At 45.7% G+C, this 26,960-nt stretch overlaps 1 protein-coding gene across 1 annotated transcript; it reads left to right on the top strand.

Moving 5' to 3' along the window:
* Window positions 1-977: 977 nt before the first annotated feature.
* LOC119169425 (uncharacterized) lies at window positions 978-26,648 on the top strand. Its single transcript, XM_037420500.2, has 5 exons — window positions 978-1,085; window positions 2,445-2,623; window positions 10,352-10,419; window positions 11,795-11,881; window positions 26,432-26,648. Exons 1-5 carry the CDS (start codon window positions 1,014-1,016, stop codon window positions 26,551-26,553), a joined length of 528 nt encoding a protein of 175 aa, XP_037276397.2. The 5' UTR covers window positions 978-1,013; the 3' UTR covers window positions 26,554-26,648.
* The last annotated feature ends 312 nt before the right edge of the window (window positions 26,649-26,960 follow it).

The raw sequence follows: 26,960 nt of genomic DNA, 5'->3' as shown, positions 1-26,960 counted from the left end.
TAAAAGTGGGTAAAAAGATAGCTTGCCGTGAGCAAGCACCGAACCTGCGACCTTCTAATATCGCGTTCGATGCTCTACCACCGAGCTACCACGGCGGCTACCCTCCCAGCCACTTTAATGGGCATATATGTGAATTTAAACGTGGGAGTGTCAGTCAGTGCCATCTGTAGCAATGGCGGCGAGTGTGGCACACTCTTTATGAGCCTCTGTAGCGTCACGTAGCACGTGAACTTATTACGAGCTGGCAGCTCACCAATAATGCCTCCTATGCAACCTAAGGCACACAGTCTGCCAGTACGAGACCCTCGTTATAGAGTAAGAGAAAGAAGTGTATATTTAAGGGCTCGTTTTTCCGTGTTTAGAAACAATAATAATAAGATACGATGACAGCATAAGACAGCCCGGGCCGCTCAAGTGCTCTGCGCTTCAAAGCGTCTGCTGTTTCAAAGAAGTGATTCAAATAATTTTACCTGATTACCCTGACAGCTGATCGGTCCTTATCTTAATCGAAGTATAAAATATAAATGAATTTATACATTGTAATTGTAAACAGATCTGTAAACTGGTACAGAAACATAGATTCTGTACCAGTTTTACCGCCTAAATACAGTTTCTAAACATTCAGTAAATATAAAGCATGCGCACGAGCAGGAGGACTTCGAAAGAAACGCAGATTGGCCCTCCTTGCCCGTGACACTGGTGGTTGCAAAAGTGTTTCACGAGGCCTACATACTGCCACGCGCGGTCAATCCCCATGGCTACACCGTGCCGAGTTCACGAGACCACTATTGCTTAGCTGTAGCTCAGAGTGAGGGGCAAGAATGACAGCTCATTGTTTTTGGCTTTTACTGTTGTCGTTAATGACAGCCACAGATGACATTCTGCTGTATTCTGCGGTAATAAAAGTCCTAGTATTAATTAGCAGAGTCCCTACTAAAAACTAAACAGGCGATGCGTACATATAAAACGGTGGTTCATCGCTGTGAGCTACGCACAGCATCCAGAACTTCACAATGGTCCTGTACATTGCATCTTTACTTCTTATTGCCGTCACAACTTCTACTGGTCAGGACGCTGGTGTGCCCGTAAGTGTAATAAGTAGCATTTTGATGATGAATTAATAAGAAGATTGGCATCGCACGATAAGCAGAATCTTGGTATCCCAAAGCACTGTCCAGGCTATGAGAAGTATTTTTCGCGGGAATAGGCAAACGACAGCCTTGTTAGATCATTTGATCGCACGTGGCACGGTCACAACAAGTGCCTTAGAATTGAAAAAAGTGTGTGTTCGCTGTGGGATTCGTATCGCGAGAGCTCGCTTTCTAGATCGCTATGCAATAAACGGCACACAGTGCGTTGTCATTTACATTTATGTGTATGTTTCCATATTGCTGCATATGGGATGTCGTAATAAGTCTCTGTTGAAAGGGGCAATTACGTAGCATCAGGATATTATCTTACCTACTAGAGTGAACCGGCATGAACGCACACACAATTTCTTGAATAAACAATAATAATAGAGTGTCGAAACCACAAGTGAGTAATTGCATACATCTATAACACGTGGATGTCATGTTCACCAGAGGAAAAAAAAACACACACACACGCTTTGGTAGGGTGCTGATGTACCGGCGCGCAAGGAGCCAGTCAAGTAGCACTTCGCCAGATTTTGCATGCTTTCTTCGAAGCCAGGAAGTATTTTGATTCCAGAAGTTATTTTCAAGAAAAAAATATTTAGGGTAGGGGTCGTCAACCTTTTGAGGCAGAAGGCCGCGTTGCTTCAAGGTGATACGGCGAGGGCCGCACGGCAGAGCAGTCGTACGGTGGGGGGTTGTAGGCAAAGAAAAAAAAAAAAGGAAATATCGGCGATTAGAAAAAAGAATGCTATACAGTGAAGATAAAATACGTATTAGGTGTATTTCGAGCCCAGATTTCACAAACTTGCTTGTTATAAAACAGCTACACACGAAAATCTACCCCATTTGAGGTGAAAACTGCCATGCTGGCCTTAAGATAACAGGTGACAAAGAAAGGAAAGTATTTCGGACGTCGTGCCGGGTGCCGAAATAAACCCCTCCAGCCACATGCAGCCGTGGAGATTCCGGGTAAGGACAATGAATATACGCTCTGAAATATATCTACGGAATGTTTTGTATTGAAAAAATAAATGTTTAAAAAGTGACTGTTGAATTACCGCCAGGTAATGACCACGGCACGCTTAAAAATAAATTGAGTCGGCCCGGAGGGCAGTAGGCATACTGAGTTGTCAAGATCTTCGTACCACGCGTGTGCCTTCTTGTCTTATTAAGGTTCCGCCTGAGTTAGTTGACTGAAATAAGTACCAGAATTTTCTTGTAGTTAGTGGACCAGTGTTTGAGCGTCTTCCTTGAGGAAATGCCGTACGTTACGCCAATACTATCTGTATACATGCGGTTTGTTCGCAGGTGACCGCAAGCTCTGAACTCACAGATGCGCTTTCAATAATGTATCACATATTCGCCATGCACAGTACGATCGACAGTCCACTGGAGCATTGCCTTAGGGCAGACCTCACATCACTTGTGCCGGAAGACCAGCTAGCGACTTACGATTTCCAGTTACAAAGTCCTCTTGGCTACATTGAGTACGTAGGCCAGTGTGCTGTTGTCAGCATGCGAAATTTGACAATATTTGATTGTGTAAAGGTGATGCCGAGAGTAAGAAAATGGGCAGCTTATGACATATCTTAGACAAAAAAGCGAGGAATGAACGGACCGACCGACAGACAACGAAATTTATTGTGTCCTGAAGAGCTACTGACAGGGTTCCTAACTGCTGTCAGTGTAAGTGAGAAAATCACAATATCTCTATGGAGTGAATAATATTGAGTCGTGCAAAGCATCTGTCCGTCTCTCCGTTCATGTGTTCATCCGTACGTCCATACGTCTGTCTGTTTGTCTGTCAGTGCGCCCGTTCATTCATCTGGCTGTCTGTCTCTCGGACCATCCATTCATCTGTCTCTCCGTATAAACGTTCGTTCGTCCGCCATCCGCTCATGTGTCCATCCGTCCATGCATGCGTCTATGCGTCCGATCACAATTCGAGAATGCAGGAGGCGCGTGGGTAACACCGCCGACACGTGAGCCAAGGAAGCCAAGCGCAAGCGTCTTCAACATGCCCCAAGCTCTGCTTCGTTCAAGCCCCACCAACGATCCGCCACATACGGCGACTATTCAAAAGACAGAAAAGCACTCCTTCTCCACGTACCCGGGGACAGACCGCGCCGCATCACTTTCTCCGGAAAGTACCGGTACAATTTAATCTAGAATATCCGCACTTAACTGCAGTTTGTACGTACTTCTATGAGACAGTGCCGTCTATTGTACTGTTCTAGAATATCCTCACTCAATTGCAGTTTGTATGTGCTTCTATGAGGCAGCGCCGTTTATTATACTGTTCGTTAGATAGTGCCATCGTTTCAAATGTGAAGCATCTCTGAGCGAACTTCGGCGACTTTGAGCGTATCTATCTATCTATCTATCTATCTATCTATCTATCTATCTATCTATCTATCTATCTATCTATCTATCTATCTATCTATCTATCTATCTATCTATCTATCTATCTATCTATCTATCTATCTATCTATCTATCTATCTATCTATCTATCTATCTATCTATCTATCTATCTATCTATCTATCTATCTATCTATCTATCTATCTATCTATCTATCTATCTATCTATCTATCTATCTATCTATCTATCTATCTATCTATCTATCTATCTATCTATCTATCTATCTATCTATCTATCTATCTATCTATCTATCTATCTATCTATCTATCTATCTATCTATCTATCTATCTATCTATCTATCTATCTATCTATCTATCTATCTATCTATCTATCTATCTATCTATCTATCTATCTATCTATCTATCTATCTATCTATCTATCTATCTATCTATCTATCTATCTATCTATCTATCTATCTATCTATCTATCTATCTATCTCTATATATTCATCCATCTAGCAGCCTATGACTTTTAGCTCTCCTGTCCGTTTCGATAATGGTATCGATACCAAACATGGTATGGTACAACGTGAGTGTATGAAGAACATATTTGTCTAGTCATAACTTGAAAATCATGACATGTGTGTCAGATTTACACTTCATGGTCCTGCAGCTCTTGCGATGATTTCGTTCGCATGACATGTTGCAAAACTGGTAAGGAATAAGATGAATGCATGGCGAAAACAAGCGACAGACCCTTACACGAAAAGCATGACATGCGTGTCATGTAACAACATGACTACATGCCACGTTCAAGATGCGTTCGCAGCCGTTTCGCTAGCGCCACATAAACGAAGTTTGGTATTACGGTACATGAATGAATGATGAAGGCATGCGACTAGTGCAAACCTGATAATTTTGAGATGCATGTCATGTAACAACATGACTACATGCCACGCTTTTGATGCACTCGCGGCCGTTTCGCTAGCTTCACAAGTACCGAATGCGGTATTACGTGACGCGAATGAAGAAAATAGGTAAATGACACATCCAAACACGATAATCACGACATGCGTCTCATGTAACAAAATGGCTACATGCCACACTCATGATGCGCTCGCGGCCGTTTCACCAGGTTCACATATGCAAAAATGGATGACGAAGGCATATGACTGGTGCAAACATGATGATCATGAGGTGCGTGTAATGTGAGAACATGACTACATGCCACAGTCAAGGCGCCAATACATTTCGGCGTTCGTTTCGTCGCGTCTCACCGGCGTTGCCACGCCAGGCGCCGGTCCTGCCATATACTTACAGGCGCGTGCCGCGCTGCGTTGCTTCGACGCATGCACGTGTCAGCATGTGTGGCGTTCCTCCGCAACGTTTCCTAAAAATTACGCCTGGAACGTGAGTAGCGACCACGCTGTCCTACCGTCTGATATAACCCACCTCCCTCGGTACGAAGGTGAGCGTCTCCGTCGGCCGCCTCCTGCGAACACAGCAATGCTCTCAGAGTTGTCTCCGAGCAGCCATGATGTCACGTGACAGAGTGGTACGGTTGTCACGTGACTGAGCGGTATGGAGGCGAGCGGTCTCACGCGGCGGCTGGTCGGAACACAAGGCAGGAGCCATGGCCTCCGCGACTGCGTGCTGGCAGGAGGCTCCCAATAAAAAAGAGAGCGACATTTCAGGCATTGTTTTTCTAGTAGGCGTTGCCCTCCGTCACGAAAAGAGGCAGACGCAGGGCAGTCTGGGTAAAGTATCGCCGCGAAATATAGCATGTCGCATTTCGCGCCAGTGCTGTCGGGCCGCGCCTATATTCGCTGGTCGCGCAGGTAGCGCCTGCCACCAGACTATAGAGTGCTCCCGCTTTGCTAACGTAGCGTCGCCATGGCGAGCGTTCGCGCTCGTCGACTTCACGTTGCAGTATATTGGGTACATTATGTTGCACTCGTGGCAGTTTCTCTAGCTCCACATACACCAAATTTGGTGTTACGTGACGTCAACAGGTGACGAAGTAGCTCCGCATATACTAAATTTTGTATCACGTACGTGGATAGATGATGAAGACAAAGCATAAATCCAAACGTGATAATCATGAGAAAGAAGTCTTGTACGGCATAATTTACCTCCACTTCTTTACGTTGTGCTGAATTTAAAGTGACATATCCACGTTCCTCATTCGTACATCGCATATCATCGATTCACACTGTACGTGTGCTCTGCCATTTTTTTCTTTCTCGTCTCTTCATCTCTCCGTTACGCTTGACGCATGACGAGGTTAGACTGAGAGAAACTTCGCCCTTCCAAAACCCTAGGTGAGTGTAAGTAAGGAAATCATAGGCTCAAAATTATTCAAATTTTCATCGTAATCATACAGTTGCTGTTTTCGTAATCGCAATCATACCATGGCTCTAGCGAATCAGATTGCATTAGATAGCTCGACCGTAGCATGCATGGTTTAACTGCGAAGCATTTCTTAGCGAAAGTCGGCGACTTCGAGCGTATCTATCCATCTATCTAGCCACCTACGACTTTTAGCTGTCCTCGCCATTTCGATATTGGCATCGATACCAAACTTTGTATGGCATTACAGAATTCTATAAAGAACATATTTGATTAGTCACAACAATAAAATCATGACAAGGATGTCATGAATGTCATCATTTGCATTTCATGGTCCTGCAGCTTTTGCGGTGGTTTCGTTCACATGGAATGTTGCAAAACGGGTATGGTATGATATGATTGCATGGCGAACACAAGCGACAGACCCTAACATGGAAATCATGACTTGCGTGTCATGGGACAACCTGACTACATGCCAAGCTCATGATGAGCTTGCAGTGGTTTCGCTAGCGTCACATATACCATATTTGATATTACGGAACGTGAATGGATGACGACGGTGTGTGACTGGTGCAAATATGATTATTATGAGATGCGTGTTATGTAACAACATGACTGCATGCTACGCTCATGATGCGCTCGCGGCCGTTTCGCTAGGTTCACATGCACCAAACTCGGTATTACGTGACGCAAACGGACGAAGTATGTAAATGACACATAAAAACATGGTAATCACGACTTGCATGTCATGTAATAACATGACTGCATGCCACACTCCTGTTGCACTCACGGCCGTTTCGCTAGCTTTACACATGCCGAATTTGGTATTACGTGACGTCAGTGGACGACGAACGTATGTGACTGGTGCAAGTATGATAATTGTGAGATGTGTGTCACGTGAGAACATGACTACTTGCCTCAGTCAAGGCGCCAATACATTTGGACGTGACGCAGGTCGCGTGCTCACCAGCGTTCATTTCGACGCGTCAAGCCGGCATTGTGTCGCCTGGTGCCGGTCCTGCCATTAACTCGCAGGTGCGCGCCGCGCTGGGTTGCTTTGGCGCATGTAACGCATCGGCGCGAAATGAAGCATGTCGCATTTCGCACCGGTTTCCGTCAGGTCGCGCCGACGGACGGTGGTCGTGCCAGTCTCGCCTGACGTCAGACTGTAGAGTGGTCACGCTTTGCTAACGTAGGGTCATTGTGCCCAGCGTGTGCGCGCGTCATTGGCACATTGGAGTATATTGGGCCCTTCAAGATGCGCTCGCGGCCATTTTGGTAGCTCCACATATACCAAATTTGGTGTTAAGTGATGTCAGTAGATGACGAAAGTATAGAACTGATGTAAACATGATAATCCTGACACGCGTGTCATGTAAGTACATGACAACATACCATGGTCATAGAGTGTTCGTGGTCGTTTCGCTAGCTCCCCATATACTATATTCGGTATCACGTGACGTGAATAGATGACGAAGGTAAACGGCACATCAGAGCATGATGATTATGACACGGGAGCCTTGTAAGGCATCATTTACCTCCACTTCGTAACGATGTGCTTATTTCAAAATGACACATCAACCTTTCTAATTCGTGCTTCACATATCATCGATTGCCGCTGTTCGTGGGATCTGTCAATTTTTTGTGAACCCATTGTAGTGGTACTATTGTTCTTATAGAGTCGTTCTCGCCTCAATAAAGACGCGCCTTTGGTGGTAGTGGTGGTTAGCATGGGAATAGCCTCGTCTATGAGCAATAGATGGGGCTCTCGCTGAGGGGTGGCGCCAGCAGCGCTGATTGGCGGGAACGATGTTATGCTGGTGCGTGTAGATAAACACTCGGGCTCTTTGAAGTTTGGTAGGGTGCATGGACGGCCACGTCTCTTTCAATAGGGTTGTGAAGACGATACCATGGCTCGCTTACCACAGACTCCTCGTGGTGAGTCGTTCGTCGGCGACACCGCATTCGAGGTACATTGTACGAGTGTCGTGGTCACACGGCCTTTTTTTTTTATGGGATCAGTGTCGATCCGGATTAACGACGACCCAGATTAGGTGCTGCTACACGGTCCGTTTCAATCACGATCAGGCGTAATCAGGATCAAGACTATCGCGATCTGCGCATTGCGATTCGCCTGAGAGATCGCGATTTCACTGTCGTCTGCACCCCCTAGCCGAGCTTGTTGAAAGCACAATAAACAAGAATATTGAGCATAGTTCAATAACAGCCCTTTAAAGCAGCTAGATGTTTATAAAAAACAAAATGTAAGCTTTTTAAATTTTAACACAATCTGAAGTATTGCATGTTTTAGAATTCGCATCGACCGCATCTAGTTACGGGAGAAGTAGACGACAAGCAGTTGACCGTTGCCGCCAGCGCTTAGTTCAACTCTCGCCCCGACGGAGCTGTTGGAGCACCTCGAAGCAAACTGATTATGAGTTTCGCAAGATTTTCGACTACGTTGCAACGCACGCGCACTTCGAGGTCGAATGAAGAGATCTTTACAGTAATTCGCTGCTGGCAGGCGCGACTAGAGAAGACTTGAGGCACCAGGAGTAAAACACTGCATGCACAACGAGATTTACGCTTCACTGCCACTACACGGCTATAAGTGGGGGCCATCAGAAATGAAAGCAGTGATTAAGAATATCACTCAGCAATACAGATAGAAAAATTTTATCGAATGATAGATTTATAAAATTACTATTGCAGTGGCATGCAAAGTTCTTGACGTTCGAGCTGTTCTTGCACAATTAACATTGCTGATAAAGGGCTCTATAAATATACCGTACGCCGAGTTTTGTCAGTGGCGTGTGTTACGGCACGCAAATGCCATCTGAGGCATTTCACCTGACTCAAGCTGGCACTGGATTAGATTGGGCCGTGTAGCAGCCAGGGAGGTTTTAATAAAATGGCTGGAGTAGACGCTCTCGCAATGTTTTGCCAGCAGTATTTAAGCCAACTTTTGCTGTCGAAAAATCTCAGAAATATGCTATTTTCTGGTGGTGCCTAAGACATAAGTATGTTTGATTTGTTTTTGTAAAGTATACGTTAATTGTATATTAAAGATAGGTGTTGCCGAAAGAAATAATCCGCAGAGACTAGTATCAGTGACTTACTCTGCAATAAATTGGCCTCGAATTCGAGGCTTACTAAAGAAAACTAGTAACACATGAACGCAATTCGAGAACTATCTGACCCGAAAAAGTTGCCCTGTTAAACTCCTTGAGTGTGCGAGGAAAACTCTCCTTCTCAATCTCCGAACGCCAACAGCTCATTCTGCTTCTAGTAAGATAGCTGCCACAGCCGCCATCTTATGGTTAGCATAGCTTCACTTGAGGGCAAGAATTTGCACCTCAGCAATTGTTGTTAAACCTCCTTGGTAGCAGTGGTAACGATGTTGATCACGATCAAGAAAACTGATCCGGATCATTATGATCGCGATTAAAAGTGCCCGTGTGACACGGGTATTGTGTTGCTTTGTGTATTATAATACATAATATTCGCAATATGTGTCTATTTGTCGTACCTAAGCATATTGTTAACAAGTGTTAATTTAAGTGCTCGTTTTCTTCGCTAGACACAATATTTATATAATAGCATTAACAGACAAATGTCATACAATGTATAGCAGATGCTTTTGTAGCAACTGCTATCTAAATGTGAAAAAAGTGGATAAAAAGAGAACTTGTCATTGGCAGAGACCGAATCAAAGGCCTTCTTTATAACTACATAATAATTACTGCTAAGAGGGTCCCCTATAGTTTTCATTCCATCATTGTGTCTTAGTTGTCATTATTATTGTGTCTAACAAAAAAAAACGAGCACCTAAATTTATATTTTGTGTCTTAATTTAAAGCGAGTGTCACCTTCTGGTAGACTTAATGCAATAATGTAGTATGTATGCGAATTGTTGGTCAGTGGCCTTCTCGTAATAAGATCACTTGCTACGTGTCGCCAACCGGCAAAAAAAGTAGGCCACACTCAGCGTCATGGCTACTGGTGGCACTGATTGACACTACGACGTTTAGGTGCACATCTGCGTCCTATAAACTGGACGAAGAGTTGACTGTCGCCGTCGTTCTGTTGGTCTTCGGAGAGCTCATGTCGTAAAAATTGATTTCAGAAGCCGCTTCTTCTGCGCACGTCTAAACATTGTGGTTTCCCAGCTCACATTGCTGGCCATTACATAAAAAAAGACTGCACTCTTCCTTCACTTCCCTACGTGTGGTCCTGTTTAACCATTACTTTAAAACAAAAGCGCAAGTGATGCATGCGTTTCCTTCCTCACGGGTACTTGAGCCTGCGTAAGCAAAAAAAAAAAAAAACTTTCATCATCTAAGTACTTAAGCTGTTTTGTGAACCTTCTGCATTATGCGAATTTTCTATGCATTGGTTCAGCTATTTGTGATAAATTTAACAGTAAGCGGGTGCTTGTACATCGAGGGCTATGTGTGCGAGCTGAAGGAAATATCCGATCGCTGCTAAGTCTCTCGTATTTTTCCAGGATACCACCTTTCTGCGTCAACCTCACGACGTCGGCTTCAGGTGAATTCCTTTTCGGTCCTTGCGGAGGTAAGAATACACTGAAGTGCGATGTTTTTGGGGGATCACTGCTAGAAGATGGTTAGAACGGATTGAAACGGAAACATTAATTTACCTAACGGCAGGTCTTACAAAAACACCACTTTAATTCAGGCATTAATAGAGTGCTCAGAGACTTCTTATGCACGTGTTAAATTTGTGAGGCTGTGGTCGCAAGGAGCACTTTTCTTGCTCTGCTACGCATTGTACACCCGTTCCAGAGCTACTCAGGCAAAAGTCAGTGCATCCATCGGTGTCTATTAAAACGAAAGTATGCCATGAAGGAATGACAAAGCGCACACACTCAAAAAAGTGTACTGACAGATACAATTCATTGTTTTCGTGTCACACTCCTTATTATTTCATCGTACCGTTTTTTCTAATCTGTCCTGGCAGTATGGCGTTTTCGTTTCACAGAAGCGTTATACGTTAGTTGATGGAAAGGCGATAATACGCATCGCGAATGTGACAGTATGTGCATTGGTTGAGATTGGTTGTCTGTAATCCTTCGTAAACTGCATGCAGAAGGAGCCCAACGAAAAACCAAAACAACTGTACAAAAAACTGATTTTTCTGCACATCAATCAAGTATAGGACAGCAATATACCTTATAGGCCTTGGCATCTGTCATTCCGTCTATCCGTGTGCCTGTACGCACGCCGCTGCGTCGGTCGGACCATAGATAGTTTATCCATCTGTCCGTCCCTGCGTCTGCTCGTGATCTGTTCGTCCGTCCATCCGTGCATTCATATGCATCCATCCATTCATCCGTGCGTCAGTCCGTACGACCTTCCGTCCTTTCTACTAGTCGGCGACATCAGCGAAGACATTGTGAAGCTTGAGACAGCATCACCCACTTGTCATCATTAACTACGTGGGAATGCTTATCAGTACTGAAGAGGATGCCTCGAATTTCTGCTAATTATTACACTGCACATCATGACTGGTTGAGTGTAGTTCGTACTGAAAGCTGGAGAAAAAGGGCCCTCAAGGTCGTTGGTCACTTTATGTGTGCCATTTGTACAATGTAGAACAATGTAAAGGACATTTGTCTTGCTAACAACGCAGTACCCAAAAAATTGATATGCCGTCTCAGATAGTGAGTGCCAAAAGCCCCAATATTTGGCGTGCACTTTTTAAAGATATTGGGTGATCAGTAAAAAGCGGTTCTGTTACAATTGAAACTCTAATAGTGAAACTTCACCTAGATAATGAGAACGTCGGGCGTATTGATTTTGTTTTCGGGTTGGTTCCACATACAAGCGCTGTCTGTCGTGGGTGATTATATATTGTCACCTACACAAAGTACCCACTGTACTGTAGGGAGACCACAACAACAAGACAAATTTTTCTTGACTTGTTTCAGTGATCTTCCCAGACCACCCTGCCAAGGTGCTCTATTTTAACGGCAAGAACTGCATCATCGCAAGCATGGTTCTGTTTGGATTTCGACGTAAGTAAACAACGTATTGAAGCTATTGCTCAGACAATAAATATATGACATCGTACAATATATTCGCACTGTGGTTCACCAGTACTTTGCGTGATGCTTGAAATGGTTTCGGTATAAAAGCTTTGCGACATCTCATTTACGGCTATCTACTCCCGAATAATGTAGCACTGCAAACGTTTTTTGCGAATACTCTCATTAGGGTAACACGAAAAAAAAGGCTTTATTCAACGTAAAAAATCGAAACACCACTTGCTCTTACGAACTAACATCTTGGTGAATTCAATTCGAAAGTCACAGATTAAAAAAATTAAGCCAGCTACGCTTGGCGCCCACTGATGAAAGAGCAAAGCTAGGGGCCAGCAATGGAGTTGGCTCAAGTGGGCTGAAGTAGAGTGAATGAAGGAAGAGTAGTGGCACATACCTGCAGTGGGATTTGCCCACGTGAAGTGGGTGAATACTACTACGATCTAGAATGGGCCCCAGACATGAAAGCCTCGACTTAGGACGGCCTCGCAGTTAAAATTGGGGCACAAAGTCATTTTGATGCTCCTACTTACATTGTCATAAGAAAATAGAATCGCGGGAGACAACCTCTACAATTGGACTGGTGTGTAATATTTGCACGCATTCGCAGTAACCCATATTTGCGCGTTGTTATCTGTCTCTCAAAACAACAAGAACGGAGGGAGAAAAAAGAGGATGTTCGCAAAACAGGAAAGGTAGGAAGCAGAGGACGTTGCTATATAAAAGGGTCGACACGCCAAACGGGAGTTGTTGGAACTGCTAGTGGTGTAACAAAAAAAGCAATTGAAACGGAATGAGGAAAAGCATGAGAAAGTGTTCGCGGTACCGCAAGGGTGTAGTGGTTTTTTAACACTGGCAATAGCCGTTGGCAGTAGGAAAGAAAGTCGTGATTGTAGTTTTTGAAAAAATACAAGTGTTCAGCCACATAACGTGAGAGCTTCGAAATCGGAAGCCTTATTATTATTAACAAAAAAAAAATGCTCGAACGTGACTGTTCGCAGTTGAGTAGTTACTATATATCGAATAGATACAAAAGTTCTCTCAAAACGCGTATATATATATATATATATATATATATATATATATATATATATATATATATATATATATATATATATATATATATTATAATGTAAATGCAAGGTAAACAGCGGTAGCGGCGTCGGTACCGAAGCAGCAAGAGCAGGCCGAGTAGACGGGCAGCGTCGCAGCAGCAACCAGGATGTCTTAGCTCGTGCCTCGCGCCAACGTGTCGATGTCGCTGCAGTAGTGGGCATTCCTCTTCACTACACTTCGTCCCCCGTCGAAAAATGAGCCATCCTGGCGACTCACGGTGAACAGAGTACGAGCGGGTCGTAATAAGGTTTCAGCCACTGTACGTGAACAATTTCACGTCCCCGAAAGCGCTGGTCTGTGAATGGCGTAACGGGTTCAACGATGTAGTTAACTGGTGAAGTCTGCGAGACAATGCGGTAGGGTCCGTGGTATTTTAAAAAAAACTTCGAGGAAAGGCCTGTAGGCACAGCGGGAACCCAAAGCCAAACGAGAGTGTCCGGAACAAAGTTAGGGTACGGGTGGTTATCATCACGCCGAGATTTTTGTCTCCATTGGTCGATTGTTGTGAACGACTGGGCGAGCTTACGGCATTCCTCGGCGCGGCGGGCAGCTTCAGAGATGGGCGTAGACTCGGAGAAATCGGGGTGGTAGGGCAGAATGGTATCTAGTGTGGTGGAAGGGTCTCGGCCATATAACAGAAAAAAAATGGTGAAAAGCCCGTAGTCGCTTGTGGAGCAGTATTGCAGGCGTACGTCACAAAAGGCAGAATGAGGTCCCAGTCGGAGTGGTCTGAGGCAACATACTTTGATATCATATCCCCTAGGGTACGGTTGAATCTTTCCGTCAATCCATTCGTCTGCGGATGGTAGGCGGTGGTAGTCCGGTGAATGATACGGCATTCGGCAAGGAGTGCGTTGACGACTTCAGAGAGGAATACACGTCCTCTGTCGCTGAGAAGTTCACGTGGTGCGCCGTGACGCAGATTGAAGTTCCGCAGGAGAAAAGATGAGACGTCACGTGCTGTGGCAGCAGGCAAAGCGGCTGTTTCCGCGTATCGCGTCAAGTAGTCGACAGCGACAACGATCCAACGGTTTCCGGAAGCCGTGAATGGTAGAGGCCCATACAGATCAATTCCAACGCGGTCGAAAGGCCTGGCTGGGCAAGGGATTGGCTGGATCGGACCAGGGGCATGATGAGGGAGAGCTTTGCGTCGTTGGCACTGAGAACATGATTGAATGTATTTGCGAACAAAGGTGTACATGCCTCGCCAATAAAACCGGTAGGAAAGCCGAGCGTATGTTTTGAAGACGCCCGCATGTGCGCACTGAGGGTCAGTGTGGAAAGCTGAACATATTGCAGCACGAAGATGGCGAGGTATGACGAGTAACCACTTTCGGCCGTCGGACTTGTAGTTCCTGCGATAAAGGAGGCCATCGCGGACCTCAAAGTGAGCCGCTTGACGGCGCAACGTTCGAGAAGATGGAGAAGTCGACGGGTCTGAAAGGAATCGCAGAAGAGTGCTGATCCAGTCATCCTTACGTTGCTCAGACGCCATGTCACAGTTTTCTGGGAACGACACCATTTCGTCCACGGCAGATAGACATGCAGAGTTTTCGGAGGACACAGGTGAACGTGATAGGGCATCGGCATCAGTGTGACGTCGACCAGACCTGTAGACAACACGCATGTCGAACTCTTGCAACCGCAAAGCCCAGCGAGCTAAACGGCCGGAGGGGTCTTTCAATGTGGATAACCAGCAAAGCGCATGGTGATCAGTGACTACGTCGAAGGGGTGACCATATAGGTATGGTCTAAATTTACCTAGAGCCCATATAATTGCCAGACACTCCTTCTCTGTCACGGAATAGTTCTTCTCCGCTTTGGTGAGGGTACGGCTTGCGTATGCGACTACGTACTCCTCGAATCCTGATTTGCGCTGCGCGTGCACTGCGCCGAGTCCAACACCACTGGCATCGGTGTGTACCTCAGTCGGAGCAGTCGGGTCAAAATGACGCAAGATTGGCGGCGAGGTTAACAGGCGGCGCAACTTTTCGAAAGCATCGTCAGAGGCGGGTGACCAAGCGTAATTTTTCGAGTCACTGCGCAGAAGTTCAGTCAGGGGGGCGGTGATCATCGCAAATTCCGAATAAAGCGGCGGAAATGGGAGCAGAGGCCAAGAAAGCTGCACAGATCCTTCAGAGACGCAGGTTTAGGAAACTCTGCAACTGCCCGAAGCTTGGTGGTGTCAGGAAGGATACCGTCTTTAGAGACAACATGGCCGAGGATGGTGAGCTGATTTGCGCCGAAGCGGCATTTCTTCAGGTTGAGCTGAAGGCCAGCGTCAGTTAGGCACTGCAGTACTTCATCTAGCCTGCGGAGATGCGTTGGAAAATCTAGTGAAAATATAACTACGTCATCCAAGTAGCACAAGCATGTTTTCCACTTCAGGCCACGCAAAAGATTGTCCATCATCCACTCGAATGTTGCGGGGGCATTGCAAAGACCAAAAGGCATGACCCAGAATTCGTAAAGGCCATCAGGTGTGACAAAGGCCGTCTTAGGCTGATCTTCAGGGGCCAGAGGGACTTGCCAGTAGCCACTCCGTAGGTCAATAGAAGAGAAGTACTCCGCACCTTGGAGGCAGTCAAGGGCATCGTCGATTCTCGGTAAGAGATAAACGTCTTTTCGAGTTATTTTGTTAAGACGACGGTAGTCAACACAGAAGCGAATTGACTCGTCCTTCTTCTTAACGAGAACGAGTGGAGATGCCCAGGGGCTATTCGAAGGCTGGATGACGCCACGCTTGAGCATGTCAGCTACTTGGTCATCGATAACCTGGCGCTCGGCTGCGGACACGCGATAAGGTCTTTGACGCAATGGCGCATTGGTACCCGTATCGATGCGGTGACACACAGCGGACGTGCGGCCGAGGGGAGTATGCTGGCAGTCAAAAGAAGAACGGAACTTCTCCAGCAGTTGTAGCAGCTGAGCACGTTGCGAAATGGTTAACGTGTCGGTGATGGAGCTGCTGAGTACGTCAGGTCTAGTAGTCTGCGGCGAAGAGGCACAAGTCACTCCGGCGACTTCGTGTTTGGCGGAAGGACCAGTCGACATGTCGAAAATTGCAGAAGGGTCGAGACTGTAAACCCGCCCGACGCACTCGCCCCGAAGTAGTGTTAATGGACATGACAAGAGGTTCGAGATGAGCAGTCTGCTGACGCCGTCATGAAGTTCTAGAAGGGCATAAGGTAGCGGCGAACACTTGCGGCGAACGAAAAGGGCAGATGGCGTGAAAAGGGCACTCGACTCGGCGAGCGAGTTGCAAGATACCATGGTAAGTGCGAAAGAGTGCGGCGGTATGATAACGTCTTCAGCAACAAATAGTTTGTCCCCGGTTTCAAGTGCATCATTTAACGGAGCATCACCAAACACTTCAAATTCAACCTCAGTTCGAGAGCAGTCGATGACGGCCTTATTAGCGGAAATGAAGTCCCAACCCAAAATGAGATCATGGGAACAGGAATCTAAAACTAGTAATTCGACGACATAGATGAGGCCATCAATCGCGATTCAAGCAGTACAGGCAGCGGCTGGCGTGACGTGCTCTGCGCTGGCTGCACGAAGTGATATACTTGCTATTGCCGTCATAACTTTTTTGAGCAAGCGGCAGAGTCTGGCACTGATCACTGAAACTGCGGCACCAGTGTCGACAAGAGCGAGTGCAGCGACGCCGTCCCCATATACGTCGAGAACATTCGTTGGGGAAGAGTGAAGCTTTGGTTTTTTCGCGGGCGACGCAGTTCCTGCCTCTGGAATTGCGGCAATCAGTTTTCCTGCTCCGGCGATGAAGGACGACGGCGCATCGGGGATGGCGAGCGGCGTCGAGGTGATGGTGAGCGACGGTTAACTGGAGGGCGGTAGTCGGCGTACGATGACATCTGGTCAGGAGGCTGAGATCCTGTGAACGATGGGCGTGGTGACACATAAGGGGCAGGTTCGAAGCTCTGGTGGTAGCTCTGGTGGTGGTAAATAGGAACGCGTCGACGGCAGTATCGCGCTATGTGGCCAGGTAGGCCACAGGCAAAGTATATTGGCCGATTTTCGACTGTACGCCATTGTCCACTACTCTGGAGAGACTTTGGCTGAGCGAACCGCGGAGTAGGTCGTGGTGGCATGGCTGATGGCAGTGACGTAAAAGTCTAAAGAGGTGGTCGAGCGGCCACTACAGCATAGCTTAGAGGTGCAGTTACCTCGGCACAGGCAACGGGGGTCGGCAACGATGAAGCGTCACGGGCAGATGGCAGAGCCGCGCAAACTTGCTCCTGGATGGCCTGGCGAAGGTTTGCTGAAAGAGGTGACTGTGGTTGGCTGACTGTCGATAGCAGCGATAGCTGACGAGCGACTTCAGCACGAACAAACTCCTTGATCTGCGATAGCAGGGACTCAAGGTCAGAGGTGGTGGTTAGGCTTGAGAGTGTGTCATCCGCGACGTTAGGGTGTCGCGTGAGGAGACGCTGTCGTCAGAGCTCGTCGAAACTCTGACACAACTCGATGAGCTCAGAGACAGTGATAGGGTTCTTCGAGAGCAGCATTTCAAAGGCGTCGTCGGAAATGCCTTTCATGATGTGTCGTACCTTGTCAGTTTCCGCCATCTTCGGGTCGACACGCCGGCAGAGGTCGAGGACGTCCTCGATGTAGCTAGTGAATGTTTCACCAGTTTGTTGGGACCGGCTTCGTAGACGTTGTTCTGCGCGAAGTTTCCGCACACCAGGGCGTCCAAAAACATCTGTAATGCAGGCTTTGAAGGTCGTCCAAGTGGGGATATCCGCCTCATGGTTTCTGTACCACAGCTTGGCAACATCCGTTAAATAAAACATCACGGTACCAAGCTTCGCGGGATCGTCCTATTTGTTAGTAGCACTGGCTCGTTCATAAGATTCCAGCCAATCCTCAACGTCTTTCTCATCGGTGCCGCTGAAGATGCCTGGTTCTCGCAAGAGCTGGGCACCGGGACAGCCCCTGCGTGGCGAAGCCGGTGGGGGTGTGAAGACAGCGTCGTCAGGCATGACGGACGGCAGCTTTCGGCTACGGAGTTCCAGGACTGGGGAAGACCGCAGCACCTCCACCAAAATATAATGTAAATGCAAGGTAAACAGTGGTAGTGGCGTCGGTACCGAAGCATCAAGAGCAGGCTGAGTATACGGGCAGCGTCGCAGCAGCAACCAGGCAGTCTTAGCTCGTGCCTCGCGCCAACGTGTCGATGTCGCTGCAGTAGTGGGCATTCCTCTTCACTACAATATATATATATATATATATATATATATATGTATATATATATATATATAGATATATATATATATATATATATATATATATATATATATATATATATTTATATATATCCTTCAGACACACAGAGAGAAAGGTAAATAAAAGACAGGAGAGTTGTTGGTAAGGAAGGGGAAACTGATTCGATACCCTGCTCTACGAAAGGGAGAGGGGACACTCCAAGTACTGTCTGAGACAAGTATTTTACTTCGGTTTATCGAATAACCCGTATCAACGTCTTCATAGCCACTCGCACAGAACACCGGGTAGGCTGGTGCCCCAGAATTTGGTTCTCTTAGAAAAAAAAACAATTTTTATTGATCTGATTCATTAGCTATGTAGCTCCTGTCTGTGGTGGTAGTAAGATTGACTAAAGCATATAAAGCTCGAATTTTTAGGAACTGTAATTTCTTACCCCTAATTGGGGGGCCATTGACCTGCCAGTTACCAGAAGATCAATGAGAAGGACATTATGAAGGCGCTTGCGGTAGGCACTTGTAGAAACCTGCTTTAGAAGCGAAGCTCCTTACAGTGTAACCTTGTCAATAGTCACGCGTTACCAAGAGAAGAGACCAGAAAGAGAAATGAATGAACATTTCTCGTTTAATTTCATAGATGACGTTACTCTGCCGCTACTCTTCGGTTGGCTTCAGCGCGCGCTTTGCCTGAGTGCGCAAACGAGTGCTTCTTGCAGTCTCCTGATTGGTCGCCTTACGCGGTGGATCGCTGGTGGGGCATGAACAGAGCAGAGCGGCGGGCGCGTTGAAGGCTCTTGCACTTGACTTTCTTGAATCGTGTCTCGTCAGTTTTACCCGCACGCCGTCTGCATAGTGTGCGGACGAGCGCCTCTCTGAGTTTCCTGGATGGTCGCCGTACGTGGCGGATCGTTAGTGGGGCATAGATGGGGCAGAGCGGCGGGCGCGTTGAAGACGCTTGCACTCGGCTTGCTTAGCTGGAGTCTCGTCGGTGTTACCCACGCGCCGTCTGCATTCTCGAACGAGATCGGACGCATAGACGCATGCACGGACGGATGCACATACGAATGGATGGAGAGACGGACGCTTCGCCCCACTCATCATCATTCACTTTGTCGATATGCTGCGATTGTTTTGCTAATGTAGTGTTTTTCCAGCTCCAAGTCATTTGGTTCGACCAGGTTAATAACAGTGAAGGAAGAGACACATCCATACGCATGTACTCAGGCATACAAGCCCGTATACGCACACATGAATGACGTCGGTGCCGCATGGATGCATAGTCACATTCACTATAAACGGGGACGGAATTAAAGGGCGTTCTTTCCTTCCTGTTTGCCTGAGTGGACATAAAGTCAGCTTAAGTTAAGCTTGCGCGCTCAAATAGAGGCCAAGAATTATTTCTTAAACAGATAATTAGCAGTCCGATGGTGACCTTTCGAGCCATTACATGAATATTTTCTACTGTTTTTATTGTTTTTTACGTGTTTCAGTGTTATGACTATGCGATTAGCGTGAAAAGAACACAAACAGTGGGGCGCATCCCACAAGCATCACTAAAAGTGTGCGCCCTCCAGTCATCACCTTAAACAGGTCCGCTCCGCAAATCCCGTCTTGCAGGCCTGAGGGATTCCCATATAGTGCGATGTTTTCGCTTTTGTTCTAGTTATGATATTTTGAAAAAAAAGAAAGGAACGAAAGTAAAAGAAAAGTAATTGTGAAACGACAAAAGCGCCTGACACGCTCACGTGGGCTCCTATCAGCGCAATATCAGAACTAGAATGCAAGGAAAAAATATTGCATTGCAGAGTCATCGTGCTGTGCTGCCATCGTGCTGCGCAAGTGTCAGTGGCATGAATGGACGAAGCGCACTATACCGTTTTTAATGCTTGGGCCACGCGCTCTGCTTCTCGTGGTTCATTGAAGCCGATAGTACACCGAATGAACATGCAGAATATTTTAAAGGGACACTAAACAATTTTTTGCTTAAACTAATAAATATTATTGTAAGAACCATCATGTCCTTCATTTCGCCTATAAATATTTATTGATAGAAGGGAAATAAAGGTTGAAGTTTCGCTTAAGGCTTGTAGATACCATGAAGATACAGCACGTCGCGACGTTCGATGCTAGAATTCCAGGGCAGCTTCGTCCCCCGCATTTTCTGTTCCACGTGTTCTCACTTACTAAGCGGGCTCTTGCTGCAGGTGTGGCTATCTTTGAAGTGTGGAATATCAATTTAGCAGTATAAGAAAAATGATTCACACATTCAGGAACCCTTCCGAAAGTCCCGAATACGGTGTTTGAACGCGAAGCCTGTAGTGCCGTTGATTTCCAAGCAGTTGTTTGCTAATCACTTCGACACATGCGTTTTGACTGTTTTCCTGAATCGATATTTTCAGGATTTCTTTGGTCTTTGGATACCAATGCTAAAAAATTGGCAGATCCCACATACTTTGGGTATCGAATATAGGCGAAGCACGAATGAGAGAGGTTGATATGTCCTTTTAAAATAAGCACAATGCTTAGAGGTGGAGGTAAATGATGCCTTACATGCATTCCGTGTCATGATTATCATGTTTTGATGTGTCATTTACCTATGTCGTTCATTCGTGTCACGTAGTACCAAATTCGGAACATGAGAAGCTAGTGAAACGGCTGCGAGGGCATCATGAGCGCAGCATGTAGTCATGTTGTTGCATGAAACGCATATCATGTTTATCGTGTTTGCACCAGTATCATATTTTCGTCATCTCTTCACGTCCCGTAATTCCAAATTTGGTATAAGTGAAGCTTGCGAAATGACCACCAGCGCATCATGAGCGTGGCATGTAGTCGTGTTGGTACTTGACAAGCCCCTTGATTGATATGCGGGATTTAACATCCCCAAACCACCATATGATTATGAGAGAAGAAGTAGTGGAGGTCTCCGCAAATTTCGACCACCTGGGGCTCTTTAACGTACACCCGAATCTGAGCGCATGGGCCTGCAATATTTCCGCCTCCCTCGAAAATGCAGCGTCCGCAGCTGGGATTCGATCCCGTGACCTGCAGGTCAGCAGCCGAGTACCTGTAACTAAATCACCGTGGCCGTGAGAAGCACCTCATGATTATCATGTTTGCACCAGTCACATACCTTCGTCATCCATTCACGTACCGTAATACCAATCAACGCTAGCGAAACGGCCGTGAGCGCATCATGAGCGTGGCACGTATTCATGTTGTTACATGACACGCATGTCATGATTTTCATGTTATGGTACTGTCGCTTGTGTTCGCCATGCAATCATGTCATACAATACCTGTTTTGCAACATGCCGTGTGAACGAAACTGCCGCAAGAGCTGCAGGACCATGAAATTCAAGTCAGAGCTTTCTTAACATACATGTAATGATATTCATGTTATGACTAGTGTAATATGTTCTTCATACAGTCGTGTTAAGCCACACCAAGTTTGGTAGTGATACCATCATCGAAACTGCCAGGAAAGCTAAAAGTCGTAGGCGGCTAGATAGATAGATAGGTAGATAGATAGATAGATAGATAGATAGATAGATAGATAGATAGATAAAAACATATATAGATAGATAGTTTTATACGCTCAAAGTCGCCGAAGTTCGCTAAAAATGCTTCCCCCCCAAAAAAAAAGCCATTGAGTCTTGCATGTGGTTAGTTTTCACCGGACGAGAAGGAATGGTCTGGCGACTCACGTGGCGCTTCTTTTTGGTGTGCGTAAACAGTTTTTACTGTGCATGGCAGCGTGCGCAAGACGGCTATAAGTCTGCGTGGCCATTAAATGCAAGTGTTTGCGCATTTGCACAAGACTGTGCGTTTACATATTGGATACACGCCCGCAAAGCCTCAGGAAGTTCATCTATACGTAGAGGCAACTGTCGCCAAAATTATGGCACTATTCTGTCTTATTCCAGGGCACACTGGACGACGGGGCGTGCAGAAGCAACTTTTAGACAACAATTAACAAACATTATCTACAACAGGGAAGCTGCTTTGTCAGTTGTTCTTTGTGCGGAGATCGCAGAAAAAAATAGCGAAGCTATTTCTTTAGTTTTGTCTTGTGCGTAGATCGCTGAAAAACTCTATGAACGGGTATTCAGGAATGTGTGGTTTATCAGAGAACTATCGACATTATAAGTGACTAAGTGCAAGGGTAAATAATGAAATTCCAGTACGGACCAGTGGTCTACAAAAATGAAGGGGCAACAATTAGCCCGACAAATGCCTTTGAAGCGAAGGCGGTAAGCCGAAGAATCCGGATACATACAACAACGAATACTGTAGGGAACGTGAAAGGCAACGGTAGCTGCGATAAGGCGCGAATTCGGTAGAAGCCCCAGGTGAACATCATGCCCGCAGGTCTATGAGATGTGTGAACGTTTGGCTTCCGTGCACGGTTCGGTCGTTGGAGTTTGAACTCCTGTGTCGTGTGTGTGGCTGACTGTGACCTAACTACCGCCTCTCTGCACTGTGAATCAACGTAGAAACAGCCTATCACCGTCTAGCTAAAACTTGGTAACAACGTAGAAGCAGTCTAGAAACTGTAGTACCTAGCTAAGGCCTAGAAATAACCTAGAAGTTAGTACATTATAATGTAGTCCCAGTTCGCTGTTTCAAGCCTTGCGTGGTACTGGAAGCTTGGACTTTTTTTTTATTAAAAAAGAACGTACGCATGAAAGGACAACACGCATGTGCCACAAGTTTTCCACTGCAATGCCACTTGAAGACATATTGAGCAAGAGCTGAGCGCACACTCACGGTACACGATGAAGCCTCGGAACCTATTAGTTGGCGAAGCTGTCTTTCAGTTCCCCTTATCAGTATCGTAGTTGCCTCAACGTTGAAAATTATGTGCATTGTATTTCCTTGTCCCATCATTTACCATCTCTAAGATTGAGTAGGCCGAATGCATAGGCATGTTCGACCACAAAAGCTTGTGCGATAACAATAATTAGTTTTTGGACAGTAGTGTTCAGAACCACTGCGCTTTTGAGTGTTCGGATACTGTTGCAGTCACTAGTTCTACATCAATTTGAAGTGAATTGACACGCACTTTTTATTCTCCGGCGTTCTGCCGTAGAAAAAAAAACCATCCAGCGTGAAGAAACGGTGAATAGGACTGTCAGGACATGGTCGGTGAAGTTTCTGTGCAATGAAATTTCTGCCAAATTGGGCATGTTTCCACAGTGGCGGTGGCCCACATTCTGGTACACCATTATGACGGGTAGCGGTTAGTTGAATTTAGGTAAAGCAATTTTTCGCACAGAGGAAACTTGCAAGTGCATCTCTACCTGAAGCTTATAAATTATGAAAATATAGTAAATGACAGAACGTCAACTGATTTACTATGGTTGTTACTAGAGAAAATACACTCTAAATTTCAATGTTTGGTTGCCACGTTGAGAATTGACACTCCACAAAGTTCCCAAATACTTTCTTGGACAAATGACACGCGGGGTCATAAACTGTGGAATATAGTCTTTCCAGTTATGGTGTGTACAAATGCACAAGTGAACTTCAATAGCCCGTCAGGCACCCCGTGTTTAATCAAACGGCTTCAAACTTTCACAATCGTGCAGGCCTCCTGAGTGTGACTTCATTATGCTGCACATTGCTGCAAGGAATGAGTGTGCTGAATACACCATCATATTCGACAATTGTTCTGCGTGCGGCTTTTCAGGACCAACGTCAAGGCTTTTAATGCATGAAAATGTTTTATGATGTGGTTCACTATGGTTCCGCTAATGTACTTTGTCGTGTGGAATCGCACTAGCAACCTTTCACTTTGGAGCACGTGACGCAAACACTGTGCCATGAAGCGTACTTCGACTGGAACACTAACGGCAAGACACTTATATACACCATACACCGTTTAGCAGTTCTACGGCGCTTCGAAACTTTAGCACGTTTTTGTTATCAGTGGAAAGACGGCACGACGAGCTCGCGTCGGTCTAGGTTGCTTAAGATTGGCATGCTTTCAAGGTCGTCGCCTCCACGAAGCGGCGCCACCACCGAGTGTGGTCTCTCCTGCACGCGTGCTTATGAGGCTCATAGTTTGAAACAAGACAAAGGCCACTTTGCATGCTGCCGAAGTGCACTGCTGACACACGATGCAGGTAGAAGATTGACAGTTGTCCATGCTTGTTTTTTCTATGCTTGTGCGCTCGTTTCACGCTTTTTTTTTGTTGGAACAGTGTGCTTTAGGTGTGGAGCTGTGACAGTTGCTAGTACGCATTCGTACTGTGTATGCTAATTTCGTGCGTGCTTTGCGCTTGAGGTGTGCGCTTCAACTTTCGAGTGGCTTGCCGTTCCTAACGTGACTGCAATCTGTGTCTGAAACAATGCACAGTAAACGCTCATCTGGCTCTGTAAAAGCATGTTTTACTTTCGCGTTATACCGATTCTTATATAGGTAGATCAGTCATTTTTTCTTTTCAATCTAAAAAAAAATACAAAACACTGCATACAATTTGTGCATAACAGTTCATTCTTTTTATGCAAGTATACGAGTTGACGGATAGCAGGATTATCCATTTATTACACGCTAATAACTGTAGTTACTGAAACTCACAGATAAAATATTCCGTCATAGCCTTTCCCGTATGTAGCACTGAGTGCTTCAGAATCATGTCAACCAAGTTTGACCCATTTCCGGACATTGCATCATTATCCGTGACGAAAGAGGTATATAAGATGCTCTTTTGAGAAAGGGTGCGCTGAAGAGAGTTACATTGATAGGATTTCAGGGTAAAAACGCGACATAATTATATTCCCTGGAAGCCGCAGTGGGACACGCCGTATTAGGAGCGAAGCATTTTAAGGTCTAGGCTTGTCAGCGTGTGTTGTCGTGGTCACTGTTCATTGTAAACGGGTGTGCTTCCGAAGAATAGTACAACCCCTACTACTCGCCACCGGTTCATGCTACGTATGACTAAGGATGGTCGCTACTGCATGACAATTTTCTGCTTGGCATAGAAGCGGCGTCAGAATTCACGTAGAAATTTACCAAGGCGCTCAAATTTCTTGTATAAAACCAGAGATGCACGCATGCATTTCTGTGGTAATGTCTTTTGCTTGAAACAGCAATTCTTTCGACAAATATTCAAAGTGATACTATGTAAGTCAGAATGTCACGAACTGCACGATCTGTCAGATCGAGCAATCCAGATCAATTTGTGCCCATAACCGCAAAGATTGACACCTTCAATTATTCCTTCTTCCCGAAAATGATTGAAGAGGGGAATGTGCTGCCACTTTGTATAGCCCAAATTGACTCTTCTGCGGAATTCCAGAAACTTGAACTGGCCGAATATTCTTCCAGGTAATTGTATAAAAGCGGTAGTACCTTCTTTTTTCATTTAGAGACGGCTTGTGTGCTTTGACATCAGTTCAACTAATTAAAGATAATGATTTTAAAAAAGTTCCTGATTTGGATGCTCTTAATTTTCAGGCATGTGTAGCAGTGTATGTTGAGTGTGGTGTCTGCAATTGTGTTGCTTTCTGCTCACTGTTGGTTACTACTGTGTAAAACTTGAATACTTTTGTGCATTATACTTTTGGTAAGAGTTGCTTTTCGTTTGCAGATTGATATGGTCTGTGTGGTGTATTTTGTTTCAAGTTGTCAGATGCATTATGTGCCTTGATTTCACTGCATAGTGCTTGTGTCTTTGAACAATGTGTGAAGAATATTTCAGTACTCCACCCTGTATTGGCCTTTGGCTAACAGTATAAATCAATAAAGATAAATAAAAAAGTTGTGGAATGTAAAAAAGTTGCTGCAGGGAACACCGACTTAAACTGCATGTTCACCCCTACCCAGCTTTGAAGCTAACAGAGTTGAGAACTTTTTCTTTCCTTCACGTCCCTTCACAATAACTTTTTCTAGTGTTCAGTGGGGGTCCGTTGCCTGCATATAAATAGATTTATGTCTTTCGGGACGAGAAAAGGTACTGAGGTAAATCATTGGGGATTTGGAAGCACGGGGATATTGTAAGTCGTGTGTATATAGATACGACTGTCCCAAATTCTCATTAAAATACAGTGCGGAGTGAAGAGATCAGTAATTGTGACCAAAACTAACACATAATGGCGCGTTAGGTAATTACTCTGGTAGTGGATATACATATTCAACAATATCCTTCACTTATTTCAGAATGCATCATGGGAGTGACGCCTGAATTCAAAGATTCTGTACCAGAAGAATGCCTGCAGCAGTTTGACGAGAACTGTGGTTCGAATAGGTACACGCTCTACAGCAAGGAGGAATGCTCATAAAAAACCTTGTCGATTTCTCCATAGCCGCGCAAGTTCACGTAGTGGTAACGGCGGCTTAATTGTATAATGCGTTCAGTAAAACGTCCTGTTGGCTGTTTCTGTTCCCTGATATTGAAATTAGTATTGGCAGTAAGCCTCGCTGCCATCCTGCCCACGTGCAGTAAGCAAACCATTGGCATCAATCGAGCGCATTGCTGTGGCGTATGGCAGCTACTCAGTCAGTCAGTCAGTCGACAAACTTTATTTTCACTCCTCCGCGGTGGACGAGTGCTAAGGTACACGGCTGCTGACCCGCAGTTTGCGGGATCGAGCCACAGCTGCGGCTGCTGCATTCGCGATGGAGGCGAAAATGATGTCGGCTGTGCTCACATGCTGCGGTCAAATTTGGGCGCATGTTAAAGAATTCC

The sequence above is a fragment of the Rhipicephalus microplus genome, chromosome 2, assembly GCF_043290135.1.
Source record: "Rhipicephalus microplus isolate Deutch F79 chromosome 2, USDA_Rmic, whole genome shotgun sequence".
In the NCBI taxonomy this organism is placed as follows: domain Eukaryota; kingdom Metazoa; phylum Arthropoda; class Arachnida; order Ixodida; family Ixodidae; genus Rhipicephalus; species Rhipicephalus microplus.
Note: the sequence above shows the minus strand (reverse complement) of the source record. Positions and strands in the feature narration are given on the sequence as shown.